The sequence below is a fragment of the Pocillopora verrucosa genome, chromosome 9 (genome assembly GCF_036669915.1).
Source record: "Pocillopora verrucosa isolate sample1 chromosome 9, ASM3666991v2, whole genome shotgun sequence".
In the NCBI taxonomy this organism is placed as follows: Eukaryota; Metazoa; Cnidaria; class Anthozoa; order Scleractinia; family Pocilloporidae; genus Pocillopora; species Pocillopora verrucosa.
In genome coordinates this window covers 543,799-564,448 of record NC_089320.1, presented here as the reverse complement: position 1 = coordinate 564,448, position 20,650 = coordinate 543,799, and the positions used below count along the sequence as shown (strand labels likewise).

General features: G+C 40.2%; 1 protein-coding gene across 8 annotated transcripts; it reads right to left on the bottom strand.

Annotated features, from left to right (window-relative positions):
• Positions 1-3,514: 3,514 nt before the first annotated feature.
• LOC131788665 (rhamnosyl O-methyltransferase-like) lies at positions 3,515-19,946 on the bottom strand. 8 transcript variants are annotated; one of them, XM_059105753.2, is made up of 6 exons: positions 19,850-19,946; positions 6,862-6,964; positions 5,796-5,954; positions 4,766-5,067; positions 3,977-4,242; positions 3,515-3,662 (listed from the first exon to the last, which is right to left on the bottom strand). In XM_059105753.2, the coding sequence occupies exons 3-6, from the start codon at positions 5,929-5,931 to the stop codon at positions 3,617-3,619; spliced, it is 750 nt and encodes a 249-aa protein (XP_058961736.1). In that variant the 5' UTR covers positions 5,932-5,954; positions 6,862-6,964; positions 19,850-19,946; the 3' UTR covers positions 3,515-3,616. The 8 variants fall into 8 exon arrangements, with proteins under 8 accessions (XP_058961736.1, XP_058961732.1, XP_058961733.1 ...); XM_059105749.2 differs by having other exon boundaries at positions 6,862-6,968; positions 19,850-19,934; XM_059105750.2 differs by lacking the exon at positions 19,850-19,946 and adding an exon at positions 18,054-18,190.
• Between the last annotated feature and the right edge of the window lie 704 nt (positions 19,947-20,650).

Below are 20,650 nucleotides of genomic sequence, written 5' to 3'. Positions count from 1 at the left end.
GGTCACTAAACCTTTTGTGGTCACGCTAAACCATTTGTGGTCACGCTAAACCATTTCTCTCTACGGTTAGTAGATTGATGCGATACTATACCATTGCGGCTTACGATTAACCATTTGCCGATAACTTAAGCTATTTCACACTACTCTGAACCGTTTGTGTCAAGTCACTGAATTAAAGTACATTTAGCTGAACCGTTTGTCATTTCGATACTGAACCATTTCAATCAACACTTGGCCAATCGTGTTTTTATTGAATCAGTTCAACAGTTTCTGAATTGTATAAACCATTTTTTGTTTGAATGTTTCATTTCATCAAAGGCGACTTGTTCATCTCCAAAAGACAATTAGACCATTTCTGTTTATTACAAACCATTTATTATGCCTGTATTTTTGGCGGTGACGGCTGCCCATAAAACCGCCTTTCCATTTTGTTCCCTCAGCAAACCGCCGAGGGAACAACTTGGAGTCCTGAGGCGGATTCAGGATTGATTCGGGTGGTTCGGCCGAACCCCCTACAATGAAATAAAAAAAACATTCCAACACGTGCGGTTTCTGACGAGTTTGATGGACATAGTATATGTCTAAAATAGCTCAAAACCGAGATTGTTTTCAATGGCAATTAACAAACCACAATCATCGACTCAATAAACCTGGATATCACCTCTCCGAGGATCTAGATTTCAAAATGTTCCAGTGGAAGCATGCCCTCGACCCCCTTGGATAGTCTCCCTTCAGCAGACGTTTACCCGAACCCCCGTTCAGTACATCCTGGAACCGCCCCAGGAGTCAGACCTCTCGGAAAACCAGAACCCAGTGGAACAATGGGGATCGAAATCCGCTAGTCGTATTACACTATCGGAAAATGCAAATTACCAAGACCTAAACCTCGCATTATTGAATGCCGTAGCTTCAAACATTTCAAAGAAGAGGATTTTATTGCTGCTTTACAAAACGTTCCTTGGTATACCGTTCAGTACATCCTGGAACCGCCCCAGGAGTCAGACCTCTCGGAAAACCAGAACCCAGTGGAACAATGGGGATCGAAATCCGCTAGTCGTATTACACTACCGGAAAATGCAAATTACCAAGACCTAAACCTCGCATTATTGAATGCCGTAGCTTCAAACATTTCAAAGAAGAGGATTTTATTGCTGCTTTACAAAACGTTCCTTGGTATACCGCCTATCTCTATGAAGACTCCGATGATATCTGGGAACACTGGTCGAAACTTTATAACGATGTACTCGAGTTGCATGCCCCTTTGAAGAAGAAACAAATAAGATGGATAACTCCTGAAATAACGCGTGAAATGTCTCCACGGAATCGCCTTCTTAAACAGTACAAGAAAAACCCAAAGTCACACTCCTGACAGTCTTATCGTAAACAACGGAACAAAGTGACATCCCTTAACCGAAAGGGAATGAAAGCGTTTTGCCAAACGGCCTCTACAAGCATTAAGAATCCTGGTGAATTTTGGAGACAGATGAAACCTTTACTGCCCAACTGTAAATCAACTACTTCTATCCACTTTATACTTGCCACCGGACGTAAATCCTCTTCCTGCCTTTTGGCAGAACTTTCTTCGAACAACGAAACACGAATGAGAGTATCAAATCACATTTCTGACTGTATCTTAGAAAGGCCTGCTACAGGGCAGGTCTTTCTTCAAGAAACAAAAATTTAATGTTATGCTTTTCTTCTGACAAAATAACATGGCACGTCACTTCATTCCACGATCTTTGAAGAACTCCTCACTACACTTTTCAAAAAGTGTTTTTCTCTCACGACCAGTTCTACTTGTGAATCGAATCGAGGTACAATGTCTATTTTCTATACCAACTATAACCTTAACTTAGGGTTTTGTTCGCAATAGAGACAACATCGCGGGTCAAATATAATTTATTTTCATGAGAGAGAAAGCTGCCAAAATTGTGTTAATAGCTAACTTCTCGATACGTTATACTTGTCACCGGACGTAAATCTTCAAAGATCTTGTCCTCCTGCCTTTTGGCAGAACTTTCTTCGAGCAACGAAACACGAATGAGAATATTAAAAAACATTTCTGACTAAACCTTAACAAAGCTTCCTTCAGGCCAGGTCTTTCTTCAAGAAACATGTAATGCTTTTCTTTCGACAAAGTAACTTAGCACGATCATTTGCAGTCACTGCACGATCTTTGAAGAACTCATCGCCACTGACCTGATGCTACCAAGAAAACGCTATGTGTACGCTTTTCGCAGAAGAAAACTTCCCACAAATTTGTAGACAGGAACACTTTTTCGGCACGACTTGGATCAACTGCAATCCTCACTATCACACCAAACTTCTCAGCACTTCTAACTTGAAGCTTTACCCAAAAGTCACATGTACTTCGGTTAGAATAGTCAAATACATGTAGTTTCGATCGAATTTTTAAGTGCGTACTATAGACAGGTTTTTGGGGGTGAAGCCATACATACAGAAGACGAGGAGCACGGATTGACATAATGTAAGAAGATTTTAAATAATGGTCCAACGTGTGAAAACAGACAAAATAAGGATGCGCACTAATTCACCAAAATGTGCAACTGGAGATGAAAATGAAGCATACTCAATTCGAGATACAATGTTGCGTCAAATAATCTCGGGAAATTTCTTTACGAGAAATCGTCAATTCGTTTCAAATCATCGAATCATAGCAATCATAACTTCTTGAGAAAATAAATAATTAAAAAAAGGAAACATTAAAAGGCACACATACCCCTATCCTGACCTTCAGGCGATGAACACAAAGAAGCTCCGAAAGGTGTCCTAGATTTAAAGGGCACCTTAACAATCGGCTATTGTAGTTAGGTTCTCAGAGACTGACAACGTTTTGCTTACCCCGACAGGAAGCTGAAAAATTCTTGAACGGCGTGCAATCACGTAAAACCGGATTTGGCCACGTCAGCCGCACCGAAAGGTTAAAAAATTATAAGCAAAATTTTACAATTTGATCTGATTAAACTGAAAACAGTAAAATATAAGAAAAAATATTTAGAGAAAGGAACTCCTGATAGGAATTTTCAAAAGAGGGGATAACGTGACAATCATTTTATACAGAAAGGAAGAGGTTATAGGTTCAGATCACGGCCTCACTTTCACTACTGCTTAAGTAGTGACCATCACAACGAAGATCACTTTCATATTCATTTCTTAAAAACCGCAGTTTACAGATATGATTTTTCATGTATTCACAGTCGTTAATAGGATAGAATTGGTTCACGTGGGTAAAAGGAATTTTCAAAGGTTGTCCCGTCCTCCTCCCACAAGACTTTCAACGAGTTTCACTCTAGATAATTTTAATACTTCTGTGTATAGATCTGTTCAGCCACGAAATCAGGCAAGGTGCAATTTTCTCGAACTAAAAAGTCACAAACCACTTAATCTGAAGGTGCCCATAAGTTTACCTTTCCAAGACCAAAATACTTGGAAGCAGAAGCTGCCAATACAATAGCAGGCGACTGTTGCTGCGAAGTGAATCATTAACTACTAATTTGTTTCAAAATAGTTTTTTATTCCATGAATTGACCAAGCTTATTTTGAATGATTTCTATCATTCTTTCTTGAAACCCAGGAGAGACACGATGAATGACCTCTAAACGCGTTTGAGGAAACCGTTTGAGTTCCATGTAACATTATACCTGCCATACAAAAGCAAAAAAATCCACCGTCATAATCAAATATGAATCTTTGTTAGTCTGTTCACAGCCAATAAAATTTCTTTTAAATGTCATCCCAAAGCGAAAGAAACCTGGGGGGGGGGGGGATTTAACGAGTGCTCCCGATGGGGGTGGGTGGTCGGAGACAAAGGAAATAGGCGGCCTTTGGAATAATTGTTGTCACTGAATTTATCGTTTCTCAAATAACGAAAAATTCTCAGGGACTAAGCTATTGCCTATTGTAGCTATTGCCTTTAATTTGAAGCTGATTTTTAATATGTGAACTCGTTACTCACCCAAAGAGGTCTGTATATAGTTGGTCAACAAGGTATCTCTCTGAATGAGTTTTCATAAATTCCTTTAACTTATCAAGTTTCGAATGTCCAAACGGAGTATACCCAAGCTCTTTGATGAGTCCCTGGCCAGGCTGGTTTGGTGCTAATGGATTAGTATCTTCTACACAGATGTAGTCACCAGGCTCCGTAAATTTGTCAAAGTATTTCAGTACTTCAACTATATTAATATGCACGTCTTCAGTAATGAACCAAGGATGTGGGAGAGTCTGTGGGTGAAAGTTACTTAGGCTCAACTTCGGTTTCTCTTACATTTAAGCTTTGTTAGAGATAGATCATCAAATTCAGTAAAATATAAACAACAGCCTCCGTCCGGCCAGAAAGTATGCTAGGAAATCATCTGTTCTCAGAGGCGAGCAGTATTCCGAGAACGAAACTCGAGGAGAACTGTGAGCAACGAGGAACAGATAATGTCCAAGGACAAATCTATGAGTATATTTTCGCACCAAATGAAGGTCCCTTTGCTTAGCATCTGTCAAATCTTTTTTGGTACGACTTCATTAACAGACACATATGTCCCTTCTTCTGTAACAACAAAAAAACCCTCTCATCGTGAATTGAATCATAACGAAGAAAAGAAACATATCTAGAAATTAGCGAATCTCATTTGGGAAATATCACCGGATATCCCCAAGTTATGGCTGCGACATATAAGATCACGTGACACGACTAGAATAATCGCGCGCAAGAAAAAACATTTGATGGATGATAATTGGCAATATGTTTTCATACCTGAAGCAATTCTGGAGGGAAGCATTTTTCGATTTCATTCGAATTTCCTTCAATGAAAGTTACATCAGGGCATTCCTTGGCGACTGGATCCAGAAGAGAAAGATCGATGTCCATAGAAAAGACATGTGACTTCACACCTAAAATTTTCAGCATATCTGCTGACCACAAGGCTGATCCACCCTTCCATGCGCCAAGCTCGATGACTGTCTGAGGCTTCTCTTCCCAAAATAACTTCTGCACTATTGCGAGACTAAGACAATCCTTCAAGAATGGCACTCCTTTCCAGGCATTCAAATATTTTCCTTCAAAGAAAAACGCTCATTAACTACTCCAATCCGTTAGCAGGCCCTCATGATAAGCACTGCAGGACCAGAACTTCTCCGCCCGCGGGAAGATTTGAGACGAGTTGGGGAGAGGTTTGCCGGGGTCTGGCACTATCAGTGCCAAGGCCTCTCGCCCGCTTGCGGTGCACGAGGCCTCATACGTTCTCGCGGGCGCAGAAATAATCGTCCCGAAGCGTTAATAACGAGAGCCTCACAGGCTAAAATTACTCTTTCTCTAGTCTCCTTCACAGTCGTGCTAAGAAATGTCACGCAATGCTTCATGATGTCACCCCCCCCCCCCCCCCCTTATTCTCTTGGGGGAAGTGTCGCGTGAAAACAAACGAACGACTGCAAACGAGACAACTCTTACCTTATCAATTTTAAAAGAGACAAATTAAAAATATGCACTTCTGTGCGTCCTGGATGGTCACGCCTTCTCAGTCCGTTGCAGCCATGAATAATTGTTCCGTTCTAGCACTAGTTTACAGAACTACGACCAGCTCTTCTGCTCAACGTGACCAAAATAAAATTGTCTTTGACTGACATTAATTACGCGCGTTCTATAATCATGAGCATGTGTGTAAGTCCTAATGCAACCAGGTTTTGCGGGAGGTGTTGTGCTTCAATCAGATTTTTTTCTTCTGGGCCTGTATAGGTCTCTTAGCTTTGATTTTCTCTTAGAGTGGGGGTGTGAACATCAATCTTACCATGTGCTATTTTTAACATCATGTCAGATGACATGTCACTCGTGTCTAGTCTTTCCTCAAATCGAACAAATCGTTGTCTGCTGGACATCTCCTTCATGATGACTGGTGAGATAGCACGATAATCGAGGTCATCCATTTTCTCTATTTCAAGGGCTGTACCTGTTGAAAAACAGATAACTGTTTCTCTGCGTTGTTTCAATGATTAAAAGGATCAATTCCTCATCATTATTTTGTGACAAAATACTGTTAAAATATCACCGGGTATTATTGAAGCGACGAACATACGCACTTGCAACTGTGGAAATACGGATAACTGCGTCTCTGTAATGGTCCATTTTAAAGTTGCACGCTTTATTGCCAAGCTTTTAACAGGAGTGAGTCTAAGGGTGACCTTGTTATGATGCAAACCCTGCTGCTTTTCAAATGTTAATTGCCTTGTTATTATGCACAGGTACGAAAACGGATAATTGCTTCTCTGCAATTTATGAATGGGTAAAAAATTTAATTCTTCATCATTATTGTGTGACGAAATATTGTTGGAACTTTGCAGGTATAAATTACCGGCCCATATTTAAGCGTCGAACATACGCAGCCGTACATGAAATGATCTCAAAATAATACGGGCCTTCGCGGTTTTCAATGGGCAGCTGCTCGCTGTATGTTGGATATTTCATAGAGTAAAATATCATTGCAACAAAGCATCAAGAAAGATGCATTCAGGCCAGCCGAATTCTAGCAATAGATGTAGAATTATGTCTTTTAAGTTTTACTGTGAAAGCACTCCAGCTGCTGTAACGCTGTATAGCGCGTAACACATTAAGTGATCTCCCTTTAAGCGATAACCAAGTGAATTTCGTGACGCAAAAATATAAAATAATAGCCTCGATATCGCGCGAAAATATGCACGGATATTTGTCCGCGGACGTTAACTGTTTCGAAATAAGAATTGTGAGCTTCGAGGAACAGATGTCCAAGGAGCATGGTTTTTTGCTAAATAGAGGCTATTGTGTTTATTATCCTTCAAAGATATTGCAACGCGCGTGAAAAAAGTTCAAGACCAGCTTACCGTCTGCTTCGTGGTATGTGTTCTGTTGAGGGTTCTCTGGTACGACTTTAAGAACAAAAAATTATTTCCCTTCTTCTGTAACAACTATAAAACGCTGTCCTTTCTGTCTGACGAGAAAAAAAGAATAAATTAGACATGGTTTGATGCTGGTTTAAAGGATTCAATCAATTTAATCGAGAAGTTAAAATTCATAGACTCCATCAATCATTGGACCAATGAGTCTGAATTGTAACTTCTCTGTTACAGTTATTAAATCTTTAAACCAGAGTAGCCTTAAACTATGTTTGATCGTCCACCTGGTTGCCTTGTAAACTTTAATATATCTTAAGAATAAATTAGTTGAATGAAAAGCGCCCTTTGATGCCGTAGGAGCAAACCGCCGAGCAAAGTTTACTCAGGAAACCGCCTTTCCATTTTGTTCCCTCGGCAAACCGCTGATGGAACAACTTGGAGTCAGACCTCTTGGAAAACCAGAACCCACTGGAACGTAATAGATCGCCGTGCTACAAAAGGTAACGCGTGAGCAGTCGACCTCATCGCCTCATGAGGACGAGCAGTAAGCAGTCGAAACTTCGCGTTCGACACTTCAAATGACAGAGACAAAGTTATTATTACTCAACACCACGATGAACAACAATCTCTTTTACGATACTAACATTTAATTTATGGAACTTCTCAAGAAAAGTTATTAGTAAAATTTCCACACAGCCCCATACTATTGTAAAACAAATCTGTTTTATCAATGGCAATGTATTGTTTAAGTTATTGTTTTCTTTATCCAAGAACTAAATGCATAATGGAGCTGTGTGGAAATTTTACTCCTTAAATTTGCATAAACGTATCTGTCTGTCAGATAAGCGAAATTAGTCTTGGATCCAGCAGAATTATAGTTCATCGGACCGAAGACTTATATGAAATAATGCCTCGAAGTTAATTCGGGTTATTGTCATGGATCCCAGTTCCATAGACCGCCTCCAGCGCAACGATTAGATGACCCTTTTAGTTCTTGTCTGAGCGAAATAAAATTTATCCCACCGGCAAAAATTCCATAATTGCTATACAGGTAATTCGAAAGGATTACAAACTTTGCGACTGTCTAAGCAAGGATCCTTCAGAATTTTAGACCAGCACTGCATGAGGCGATAATTCACCATACGTAAAAATTTGTCGTGATGCATTGAATTGCTTTTCTAAATCGTGAACAGATTTAAAGAAAATTGCCGTGTAGGTTTTTCCGTCGTCAAATTTCATGCGTTAATTCTGCATTCTTACATACTTTTTTTACAATATGGCGATTGCAGAGTTTCCTTTACTCTCCATCCTCAAACATGACGTCAATTCAAAGAGAGACGAGGCTACAATAATTTTCAAACGAGTCTTAAAGTTCAGTTGCATAACAACGACACTCGTGTCTGTACTTGGAAAGGTCGTACCGTTGTGAATTCACAACCCAGCTACTTCCTCTTATCCTCAATTGATTAACATCTGATTCCTTAGTCTCTTAGAATCTCAAATCGAAAAGATCTCCAAGGCATAATGGCTGTCGAAGAACGCTTTTCACTTTCCCTTTCGAATTCTTACTTCGACAAGATTGATATTTGCATAACGTGTACAATAACCCATCATCGCTCGAACCTGGTATTTTACAGACGCATGTTCCATAAATACTGTAAAGGGGAATAAGATATGAAAATTTACCAGTCTAGCTCTTGTGAGTACCTCTTTGTTGATCTAAAATAGGAATTTCTGTTGCAGTCCGACCTGATCAGATGAAATTATACCTAAATAATTCAAAAGGCTAGGCATAATGAAATGCAAGACTTAAAGATGACGTGCGTCTATGTTTATCACCCACCTTCAGAGGCAGAAAAACATCGTTTTTTCTTTCATTTGACTAACCTGAGTTCAAACATTTTACCTAACATCTCCAAGCGAAAAAATATTTTTAAATCTCCAAAAGCACTCGAGTTATTTAGAAAAATGTAATTTGAAATAAAAGCCAATTGTTCAGGAAGGTGTCATCACCTCGTACTTGGACGAATCCACTGAGGGCTCGTTTTTTAAAGTGATTTGCATATTTTGTTTACATCGCACTCTTGAGAAAATTCACACGTGAAAGCTCTTTGCTTGTGGCAAAATCTTTGCTCGTGGAAAAATAAAAAGCAGGAGAAAGTCCTTAGTAAAAATAGGAAAAAAAATTCAAGCCATAAGAACAAAGAAAGAGAACCACTCTGTCAAGAAAAGAAAAAGATCTTTGGTGAAAGCAACTGGTACTGGCGGAGCTTCACGCTGGCGTGCGGATTTCGTACACAGAGGTCGCAAAAATTTGTCATGTATAAAGTTAAAAACGAGGTTTCCTTTTATTTATCTTTTATTTATGTAAGTACCAGCCTTGATACAAAAACATTAGCAATCGCTTCGAATCGTAATTCTGAAAGCTGTCTGTCGAATCGTTGTCTTATGTCGGGGACTGGGGTACACATTATTATGTAATCGTTGGCTAAATTAACCGGAAAGTACACACCCAATTAGTTGTCAATTTGAAGCAATGTGATTTAAGTTAGCCTCTGACCGTGCGAAGACCTTGTGAAACCTGTGAATGTTCATTAAAGTTACAAAATCGATTCTGTGACCTTCTTGGATACTGATTCCAGCGGCCGGAGAATTCCAGGAAACCTGGCGACCACGGTGGGAGGATCGTGGGTATACATTAAAACGTCCTCAAATTACCTTGTGCTTTCGATGAAATCTGAACAAATAACGAAGCCTACACCATAAACGCCTAAACCTTGAAAACATATAAAACGCCGAATCTGCTCTCAAAACGAAGCTTCAACAACTTGATAGGGCTGAAGATAATACAACCGATGCCCTTTATGGTGGTAAACGATCTGCAAGAGCGAGACATATGACAAGTCTAAAGGAATTAATGACTGAAACTGACAATGCGCGAAGAATCTTTGAAGCAATGAAGATAGAAGCGAAGGTTAGCGATGAAGAAGTTGGTGAGTGGAATGATACGATTGATGTAAAAATAGAAGAAGCGACTAGTGGTATTGAAAATCTCGAAGAATGGTTGGCACAAAGAGAAATGGAAGCAGAAACCCGAGAGCGAGAAGATTGTTGGACCAATATTCTTAACAATTGACAAGACGAATGTGCCACCTGTGACCAAGTTTACGAATCTAAGAGAACTACTTGACGTCAGAGTGAGGAGAACAGTCCAAACTTTACCGCATTCAGCTGAAGGATACAACAGAGCCGTAGCGATCGTTACAGACCGATTTGGGAAGCAGAGCAGTTGACGGAAACCCGAAACAACTTCCAAATGGAACATAGTTTGAAGCTACACTGGTTTGCAGATTTAATGAATGTAACCGAAGAAGTTACAATTCATAGACCCAACGTTTCGACACTCCTGTCTAGTGCCTTCATCAGGGGTGATCTAAACGCTGCAACAAGAGGTCCTTTTATATGATCACTAATTAGCGGCCTTTTTTCTGACGAGGTGTAAATAGGCGTCAGGAAGCAGACCGCCATCGTCACGATTTAAAGGAGCGTGGGCGGAGTTAATGTGCCAAGCCTCCAAACAAAGGCGCTGGTGGTAACGCCGATTAGTAGTGATAATTTTAGAATTATCCCACCCAATTGTATGGTTGGTTAGGCAAGTATGCTCCGATAAGGCTGAATTTTCCTTTTTGCAAAGAAAAACCGCTTTTTGGTGCTCTTTTAACCGTGTACCAAACTGGCGTTTGGTCTGTCCGATGTATTCGTTATCACAGTCATTGCAAGGAATAGAATAAATGGCGTCGGTTCGTTGTTCTTTCGTGACAGGATCCTTAGGTTTGGCGAAAATATGCCCCAAAGTCTGAAAAGGTTTTTGAGCAACTTTAACGTTGTGGCTATTCAAAATTCTCTTGATGGGTTCAGTAACACCCTGTATGTAAGGAATAACAGCAAAACCAGTCGCTGGTTCCCTTTCATCAAGAGCGTTACTATTTGTAACTGGTTTTTGGCAGTTACGGAGAAAAGTTTTTGTATAGCCATTTGCCTTTAGGACATTGGAAACATATTTCCTCTCCTCAGCCTTCGAATCGAGTGATGATGGTAGACAATCAGCCCTCCTAAGTAAAGTTTTGGCTACAAACTATGAACTTTAATATATTTTATTTCCAAATGGAAGATTCTCACCTATTCCGGAAACGAGACCGCGTGTTCCAAGCTCCACAAAAGAAGCTACGAAAGTGCGTTTATTGCCAAGAAGAGGATCACAAATCGTCAGAATATAGAAAAATTGCCTTACCGTCAGAACGAAAAGAATTTCTGGTCACGAAGAAGCTCTCTTTCAATTGCGCTAGCCCGCATAAATCATCGGAATGCAAGAGTACCGCAACATGTCAACACTGGTAAGCCATGCGGTGTGCGCACTCGGATTGCGTTGTCATTTGCATTCTGTCGCGGTCGTGTGAACATCTTTGGTAGTAGCAAGATTTCGTGAATAAACGTGGAATGTAAAGGAAATTCACTGTCTGTTGCCGTTCCTTCGAAAGTTAAAAAGTGTTTGCGGACCTGTGCGACTCCTGTTATTCCTCCATGACAAATCCGTTGTTAGAAGGCAATTGAAGAGATTTAGAAAGAATCGTAACTGCAGCCTTGCCCGAGAATATATTCATTTGGCAGCAGTTACACTCACAGCCGATGGCTGTGCGAATAATATCAAATTCGCGAGTTATTTAACGGGGAATCGTCTCTTGACACGCAAACGCATTTCAAAGAGGTAGCGACCTTTTAATACACGAACTATTTTCCATGTCATATACTTAAAGGCGTGAATACGGGTTCGCGAAAGGAGAAGCCTTACGCCTCCTGACACCCAATTCGTCTCGCTCAACGTTAATTAAAAAACGTGCATAGTTTCTAATATGCTTAAAGAATAGAGAATACTTAGAATAAGGTTTTGACATATTGTATTTTCTGCGGGAGAGACTGATACTTGAAAACAAAAACAAAGGAAATAACGCGCACACATGAAAATATTACCATTTATAACACAATCTCATTCGGCTTTGCCAAACCTCAAGAACATAAAGATGGGGAAAAGGCACCTTAAAACTAACCCTTAATATCACATCACAAACGAAAGTCATTAAAGGATATCCCAATAACAGCTTAACTTTCAGGTTAGAAGATTTAAAGCGCAAGCGGATGACAGGAGTCGCTCAAGCTTTCAACAACTTTTAACGATCGACTGCCTTTTGCTTTCCGGCTTACCCGGTGTGTCGCCGTGCGCATTGTAGAGTTATTCATTGGTCAAGTGACTCCGTTCATAGCTCAAATTCAACTGTCCTTCATTCAGTGATCAAGATAGTAGATTTACCGTACAACACTCGCGATAAGTAAATTTCCTTTTACTTAGGAAAGTAGATTTACAACACAATTGAGTATACAATAGTAACGCTGTGTAACGCAACAATAGGCCTTTTCTCGGCCATAATCGGTCTCAAACACCCGCACTTAACATGCAAGAAACACATGTACCGTTGGAGAGTGTTTGGTCAGAGCTGTTAAAGAAGGATTAGAGCGGCCATCCAAATCTTTGAAAGGCTCCAAACTACGACGTACATCAAATTTGACCTTCTTGAAATCTGGCCTCAATTTACATACAAGAAAACATAGAATACGCGACAAATACGTACAAAAAATACTTTTACACATTCAGAATAAATCAAGTTACATTTGCCCATGTTGAAAAGAAAAAGGAACGGCCTTAGTTTTACGGAATGTTCAGTCAAAATCTGCCGAATTCTGCTGCTTTCACCGCCATATTGAAATTGAAACTACCACAATGCAACGCAATCGGAGTGCGCACACCGCCTGGTGGTAAACGGCATTACACTTAAATCTGCGGCTCATCAAGGGAAGTGAAAACCGAAGGAATTTTGACAGCTCATCGATCAGAAAACAAAGAAGTCATTTATCCTATCATTCTTGTGGAAATTGACGGGTTCGTACGCCTCAAGTAAACTTATCTCTCTCTTCTCAACAAAGGACCAGAAGAAACCGCGACTAAAAGAATTGACATGATGCTTGGATCATCCACCACTAATGTAGAGATTTGTTCTACGACCCTTGGAGCCGTTAATGGAAAATTCAACATAAACATTGAACTAACGAAAGTTCATAAACCCAATTATGCGACTTTGCTAAGAAAATACGACCACCTCAAGGGAGTGAAGATGATACACATCGACACAAGAAATTAAATTCCCTGTCTGTCCTTGTCTTAGGCGCGAGCACGTACGCCACAATCGAAACAAATACCGCAAAAGAGTCGGAAAACCAGGAGAACCTGTTGCCGAGAAAACACTTTTTGGATGGACCGTTATGTCTCCGAGAGGCGAGGATGTTACGAGCCACATGCTGCTAACACAGTCAGACAGTCAGCTTACACCGACTATGAGCAGTTGTGTTCCCTGGACGTCCTTGGCCTCGCTGACAGGAAATCTACCCAAAACCAGAACAGAAGATTCAAAACCTTTTCAAGTAATAGAAGTAGACTTCGCGGGACCTATTCGCTACACATCTAGAGCCAAAGCCGAGAGCAAGGCGAAATTAGTCTTGTACGCCTACAGTCTAACCAGAGCTGTTCACCTTCACCTACTGAAGTCCTTGGAAACCTTCGAGTTCATGGCAAGCCTCAAGCAGTTCATAGCACAAAGGGGGAGACCGGAGATAATCTATTCGCAAAATGGGTCTACATTCAATGCTGCTGAGAACTGGTTGAAGAAGGACCAACAAGACGAAAGGTTTCATGAGCTCCTAGCTGGCCTAACCATTAATTATCAGCCTCTTTAAGCCTATACGACGATTGGTAATGTAACGCCCCGCTGGGCAGAATTAGAAGTAGTTCTTGATTTTGACGTAGAGCATAATAACCGCCCCTTGAGGTATCTTGAAGAGGATGTCCAGCTTCCAGCGTTGACGCCAAACTCCATGCTACACATCAACCCGAAGCATCTTCCCGAACTACAAACACATGATGTGCCCGACAAAGACCCAAGGAAGAGAGCAAAACTTTTACTAAGTTTAAGGAGTTATGTGGAAACGGTTAGGCAACCGAGTACGTTAGAAGTCTACGAGAGATCACCGCCGAGCAGGAGGGAAGCAATGATCACGCGAATAACTTGTCACCTGAAAGCTTAAGGAGTAAGACTAACTGAGTTACTTTTTGTGAAGGAATAAAGTTAATTGATAACTGGTTTTAGGCCGCATATCAACCCATTTAATGACACATTTGCTACCAGAAATTCGTTTCGAAAACAATTTTCTGTCGGCAACTCTAAAGTGATTTGGGAGTGAGAAAAGAGACGATTAACAAGTTATCAAGAATGAACTTGATTTGCTCAAAATCATGACTTTGCTTGAAAGTAATGCCCAGCCGGATAAACAAAATTTATATATGATGAATGGTAACGAAGTGAGAGATGTTCTCAGTGACTCACGAAAGTGTTACCGTGCCCGTGGGCAGAGATAGGAAAATACAGACCGCGCTAAAAAACCAATCAGACTGCAAGATTCGTTACCGTGCCCTCTGAGAGAAAATAACAATGTGTAGTATTACGTCTGAAATTCAGACACTACTTTAAGTCAGCCTTAAATCTTCAGTCAAACAAAACTTCAAAAGTAAATCTGGTCTTGAAAATATCATTTACCTCAGTCAAGCTAACTTCTGTTAACGGTATCCGGTCGTTTCGCCTACGGGTCGTTTCGCCTACGGTCTGTTCGCCTACGGTTAGAGTCGATTCGCCTACGTCTTATATGTCAGTTCGCCTACGAGTCAGATGTTGAAGCTTTAAATCGGAATTATTAAAAGTCTTTGTTCCTTGTATTATTCCTTTCATTCTATCCTCGATGGCTAGAAAAACAACGCGCTAAAACATCTAAGTTCGTTTTTAAAAACTTTATTATGGCGGAACCCGGTCGTCTACGAATGTGTGAAAGATATTTTGCTTAAAATGATTTAAGAAACGTGCGATTGTAAAACTGAGCATTAAGATGTGTATTAAAATGAAATTAACCACCGTTTACGGTCTTTGTGTGGTCGTGTAAAGCGCGAGCAGAGCAGTAAACAAACCACTGTTTACGGTCTTTGTGTAGACTTGTGAAGCGTGAGCGGCGCCTAAACTAAAGAAGGTGAGACTTTTCATTAACATATACGAAATTAGCTTCGGCTTGACTTGACAGTCGGTTCAATTTCTGCGTCGATTTGGCGGGCGACTCGTTGAATCTTTTATCTCTATAAACTAGTTTATGTATGTAATGTGTCCGGGTATTCTGAGTTACTCCGTTTGCGTACTTTCATCTAACAGACAAATAATATAAAAACTTAAAGCGTCCTTTGTGTAGACCTGTGACTTGAGCGGCGCTCATACTAAGGGAGGTGAGAGTTTTCATTAGCATACACAGTACTTACCACAAAATTAGCTTGTTCACACTACACAGCTTGATGTAACTTTTTATTTCAATGTTGCGGCTTGTTAAATCGGTAATCATATTCATATACTTCGGACTAAGTAAGATAAATAAACGTTCGTGTTCACGTTTGGACTTGGTTCAAATAACCAAGGTTTAGATTAAAGTAACAACCTACACAAAAGGTGGGAAAAAAAAACGGAAATTTTCAGGTAAACGAACGCTCCTTATTTACAATTATTTAACTTCGATAGGCTTGACTTTATGAGTCACGCTCTAGGAATTGAATCGACCGACTAGGATCCGAGCGAGATCGCACATAAAGTAGATGAATCAACTGTTGTAACACATGTTTTAACACGTAGGCGAACTGACATATGAGACGTAGGCGAATCGACTCTAACCGTAGGCGAACAGACCGTAGGCGAAACGACCCGTAGGCGAAACGACCGTAATTCCTGTTAACAACTTTTACAAATCCAGAAAACTCAAAGTGAATTGTAGGTTCGCCGTTCATATTTTTCACCTTCTTGCTATCTTGAAAGCACATTGACTGAAATGTCGAAATATCCTAGTTACCAATTAATACTGCGCAATAAAATGAAATCTACTAATTCTGCTACCACTTCGGCTAACCGCAGTAAAGAAGGAACATTTGTAGTTTAGTGCGGCGGCGTTGCTCAGTTGATCATGCCTTTGATAAAAGAATCCCACTTTGTGGTATTGAGGTGATATAAGTCCGTCCATTGCGCATTGTTAAGGATCCTTGTTCCATAGACCGCCTCTATCGAAACGAGTAGATGACCCTTTTAGTTCGTTTCTGTGGGAAGTAAGATTTATCCAACTAGCAAAAATTCCATAATTGCTATACAGGTTTTTCGAAAGGATTTCCAACTTTGCGACTGTCTAAGTAAGGATCCTTGAGAAGTTTAGACAAGCACTGAAGCGATAATTCACCATATGTAAATATTGTTGTCTAGCTCTATGATGGGTATCCGGTCGTTTCGCCTACGGGTCGTTTCGCCTACGGTCTGTTCGCCTACGGTTAGAGTCGATTCGCCTACGTCTTATATGTCAGTTCGCCTACGAGTCAGATGTTGAAGCTTTAAATCGGAATTATTAAAAGTCTTTGTTCCTTGTATTATTCCTTTCATTCTATCCTCGATGGCTAGAAAAACAACGCGCTAAAACATCTAAGTTCGTTTTTAAAAACTTTATTATGGCGGAACCCGGTCGTCTACGAATGTGTGAAAGATATTTTGCTTAAAATGATTTAAGAAACGTGCGATTGTAAAACTGAGCATTAAGATGTGTATTAAAATGAAATTAACCACCGTTTACGGTCTTTGTGTGGTCGTGTAAAGCGCGAGCAGAGCAGTAAACAAACCACTGTTTACGGTCTTTGTGTAGACTTGTGAAGCGTGAGCGGCGCCTAAACTAAAGAAGGTGAGACTTTTCATTAACATATACGAAATTAGCTTCGGCTTGACTTGACAGTCGGTTCAATTTCTGCGTCGATTTGGCGGGCGACTCGTTGAATCTTTTATCTCTATAAACTAGTTTATGTATGTAATGTGTCCGGGTATTCTGAGTTACTCCGTTTGCGTACTTTCATCTAACAGACAAATAATATAAAAACTTAAAGCGTCCTTTGTGTAGACCTGTGACTTGAGCGGCGCTCATACTAAGGGAGGTGAGAGTTTTCATTAGCATACACAGTACTTACCACAAAATTAGCTTGTTCACACTACACAGCTTGATGTAACTTTTTATTTCAATGTTGCGGCTTGTTAAATCGGTAATCATATTCATATACTTCGGACTAAGTAAGATAAATAAACGTTCGTGTTCACGTTTGGACTTGGTTCAAATAACCAAGGTTTAGATTAAAGTAACAACCTACACAAAAGGTGGGAAAAAAAAACGGAAATTTTCAGGTAAACGAACGCTCCTTATTTACAATTATTTAACTTCGATAGGCTTGACTTTATGAGTCACGCTCTAGGAATTGAATCGACCGACTAGGATCCGAGCGAGATCGCACATAAAGTAGATGAATCAACTGTTGTAACACATGTTTTAACACGTAGGCGAACTGACATATGAGACGTAGGCGAATCGACTCTAACCGTAGGCGAACAGACCGTAGGCGAAACGACCCGTAGGCGAAACGACCGTAATTCCTATGATGTATTGAGTTGCTTTTCTAAATCGTGAACAGATTTAAAGAAAATTGCCGTGTAGGTTTTTCCGCCGTCAAGTTTTCATGGGTTAATTCTGCATTCTTACATACTTTTGTTACAATGTGACGATTGCAGAGTTTCCTTTATTCTCGTTTCTCAAACATGACGTTAATTTAAAGAGAGACGATGTTGCAATGATTCCAAACAAATCTCAAAGATTAGTTGCATAACAACGACACTTGAGTCTGTACTTGGAAAGGACATACCGTTGCGAACTCAGCACCCAAGTATTTCCTTTTATCCTCAATTGATTAATATTTGATTCCTTAGTCCCTTAGAATCTCAAATCGAAAAGATCTCTAAGGCATATTGGCTGTCGAAGAACGCTTTTCACTTTCACCTTCCAATTCCTAATTATACAAGATTGATATCTGCATAACACGTACAAAAACACTTCATCATTTGAACCTTGTGTTTTACAGACACATTTTCCGTTAATGGGAACAAGATATGAAAACTTACCAGTCTAGCTCTTACCTCTAGTACCTCTTTGTTGGTCTAAAAAAGGAATTTCTGTCGCAGATCCAAACTGATCAGATGAAATTATACTTAAGTAATTCAAAAGGAAAATTAAGAGTAACGAGATGCAAGACCTGAAGATGACGTATATTAAGTATCTGACATATTTATTTTGTATCATGTGCATGCTGCAGTGGGTTGTCGGTTGTCATGGTGAGAGACCGGAGAGCCACACGGGAAAATATCTGGCTTGAGATGATAACGTACAGGACAAACGCAGCTAGTTCCCAACCTGACTAATTTTCTTCCTTTTTACTTTCAGTTCGCATCTCGCCTGGCCGTAAGGCTTTTCATACGGCCCTCTTACCAGTCTAACGAAGTTTTATGTCGAATGTCTGTGGACGGTGCCCGTTACTGCCACTGTGCACGCGAGTGTATCACGTCATGGTCTGCGAGCTCGCGCGTGTGCGGCAAAACTCGTCTCCCGCAATGATCACGCGAATCAATTGTCACCTGGAAACTGTGACTAGGAAGCAAGACTCACGGACTTACTTTTTGTGAAAGATTGAAGTTAATTGGTAACTGGTTTTGGGCCGCGTATCAACCCATTTCATGACACATGTTAGGGCAAAAATTGCACCCTTGCTTCAGATTGGCCAGATGTAGGAGAATTCAGACGCTTCGAGGTCATAGGCTCCTGGTCCAATCGATAAACAAAGTGGCACATCAGCAAATATGATAACCCCTGTCTTCGTATGAGAGGTTTGCAAACAGTCTGTTTCGAGCCAAAACAAACAGCTCGTTTTTCAGCTTCTTTCGCGTTCGGACTGGTTCGAGGTGAATATAGCGGCTTTTGCGGTAGTTAATGTCCTTTTGAGTCAGGCGTCTGAATATCATTTATGCTACTTCTAATTACCAATTAGTACTGCGTAATAAAACGAAGTCTACTAATTCTGCTACCACTTCGGCTAACCGCAGTAAAGAAGGAACACTTGTAGTTTAGTGTGGCGGCGTTGCTCGGTTGATCATGCTTTTGATAAAAAGAATCCCACTTTGTGGTATTGAGGTGATATTAGTCCGTCCATTGCGTTTTTTTAGGGATCCTTGTTCCATAGACCGCCTCTGGTGCAACGATTAGATGACCCTTTTAGTTCGTTTCTATGCGAAATAAAATTTATCCCACCGGCAAAAACTTCATAATTGTTATACGGGTTTTTCCAAAGAATTGCCAACTTTGCGACTGTCCAGGCAAGGATCCTTCAGAATTTTAGACAAGCACTGAAGCGATAATTGACCATATTAAAATATTGTCGTCTAACTTCATGATGCACTGAGTTGCTTTTCTAAATCGTGAACAGATTTAAAGAAAATTGCCGTGTAGGTTTTTCCGCCGTCAAGTTTTCATGCGTTAATTCTGCGTTCTTACATATTTTATTTACAATGTGGCGATTGCAGAGTTTCCTCTCCTCTCGTTTGTCAAACATGGCGTTAATTCAAAGAGAGACGATGTTGCAACGATTTCAAACGGGTCTTAAAGATCAGCACAACAACGTCACTCGAGTCTGTACTTGAAAAGGACCTTATCCTCAATTTATTAATATTTGATTCCTAAGTCTCTTAGAATCTCAAATCGAAAAGGTCTCCAAGGCATAATGGCTGTCTAAGAACGCTTTTCACTTTCACATCCGAATTTCTAACTAGACAAGATTGATATCTGCATAATGTGTACAATAACCCGTTATCACTCGAACCTGGTATTTTACAGACACATGTTCAGTAAATACTGTAAATGGGAGCAAGGTGTGAAAACTTACCAGTCTAGCTCTTATGAGTACCTCTTTGTTGATCTAAAAAAGGAATTTGTGTTGCTGATCAGATGAAATTATACCTAGATGATTCAAAAGGAAAATTAAGAGTAATGAGATGCAAGACCTAAAGATGACGTGTACTTAAATATTTGGCATATTCATCTTGACAGGTATCTATGCAGCAGTGGTTTGTAAGTTGTCACGGTGGGAGGGCCACACGGGAAACTATTTGGCTTGAGATAATAACGTACAAGACAAACGCAGCGAGTTCCCGACCTAACTCAGTCAATAAGTATTTTATCATATGACCGTCGCTTTTCCATTTTCTTCCTTTTTTCTTTCAGCTCGCATCTCGCCTGGTTGCAAGGCTTTTCATGAGGCCCTCATACCAGTCATACGGAGTTTTATGTCGAAAGTCTGTGGACGGTGCCCGCTATTGCCACTGTGCACGCGAGTGCATCACGTCATGATCGGCGAGCTCGCGCGTGTGTGTGGAAAGACTCGTCTCCCGCAATGATCACGCGAATTTCTTGTCACCTAGAAGTTGTGTCTAAGAAGCAAAACTAAAATGACCAAGAAATGTTTCGAGACAAGAGCTTGATTTCCTGTTTTAAATATAATAATTACCGGGCTGTAAAACGTACAATTAATTTTTCATTCAGTACTAAAAAATCTAATTTAAATGGAACTGACAAGGTAATTTTATTTTCCTTTACTTTCTTTAAAATGCAACAGCATTTTTTTTTCAGATTTCAAAACTAATTATCTCAGAACATTGCGTGGCTACCTCCAATTTTCTTTTTGGAT

What these genes read in the sequence shown, in the direction of transcription:
- LOC131788665 (XM_059105753.2), bottom strand. Translation starts at nt 5,931, where the DNA reads ATGGATGACCTCGATTATCGTGCTATCTCACCAGTCATCATGAAGGAG. An exon ending in GATGTTAAAAATAGCACATG is followed by an intron (nt 5,068 to 5,795) that starts GTAAGATTGATG and finishes TTTTCTTTGAAG; the next exon opens with GAAAATATTTGAATGCCTGG. An exon ending in TCCCTCCAGAATTGCTTCAG is followed by an intron (nt 4,243 to 4,765) that starts GTATGAAAACAT and finishes TTTCACCCACAG; the next exon opens with ACTCTCCCACATCCTTGGTT.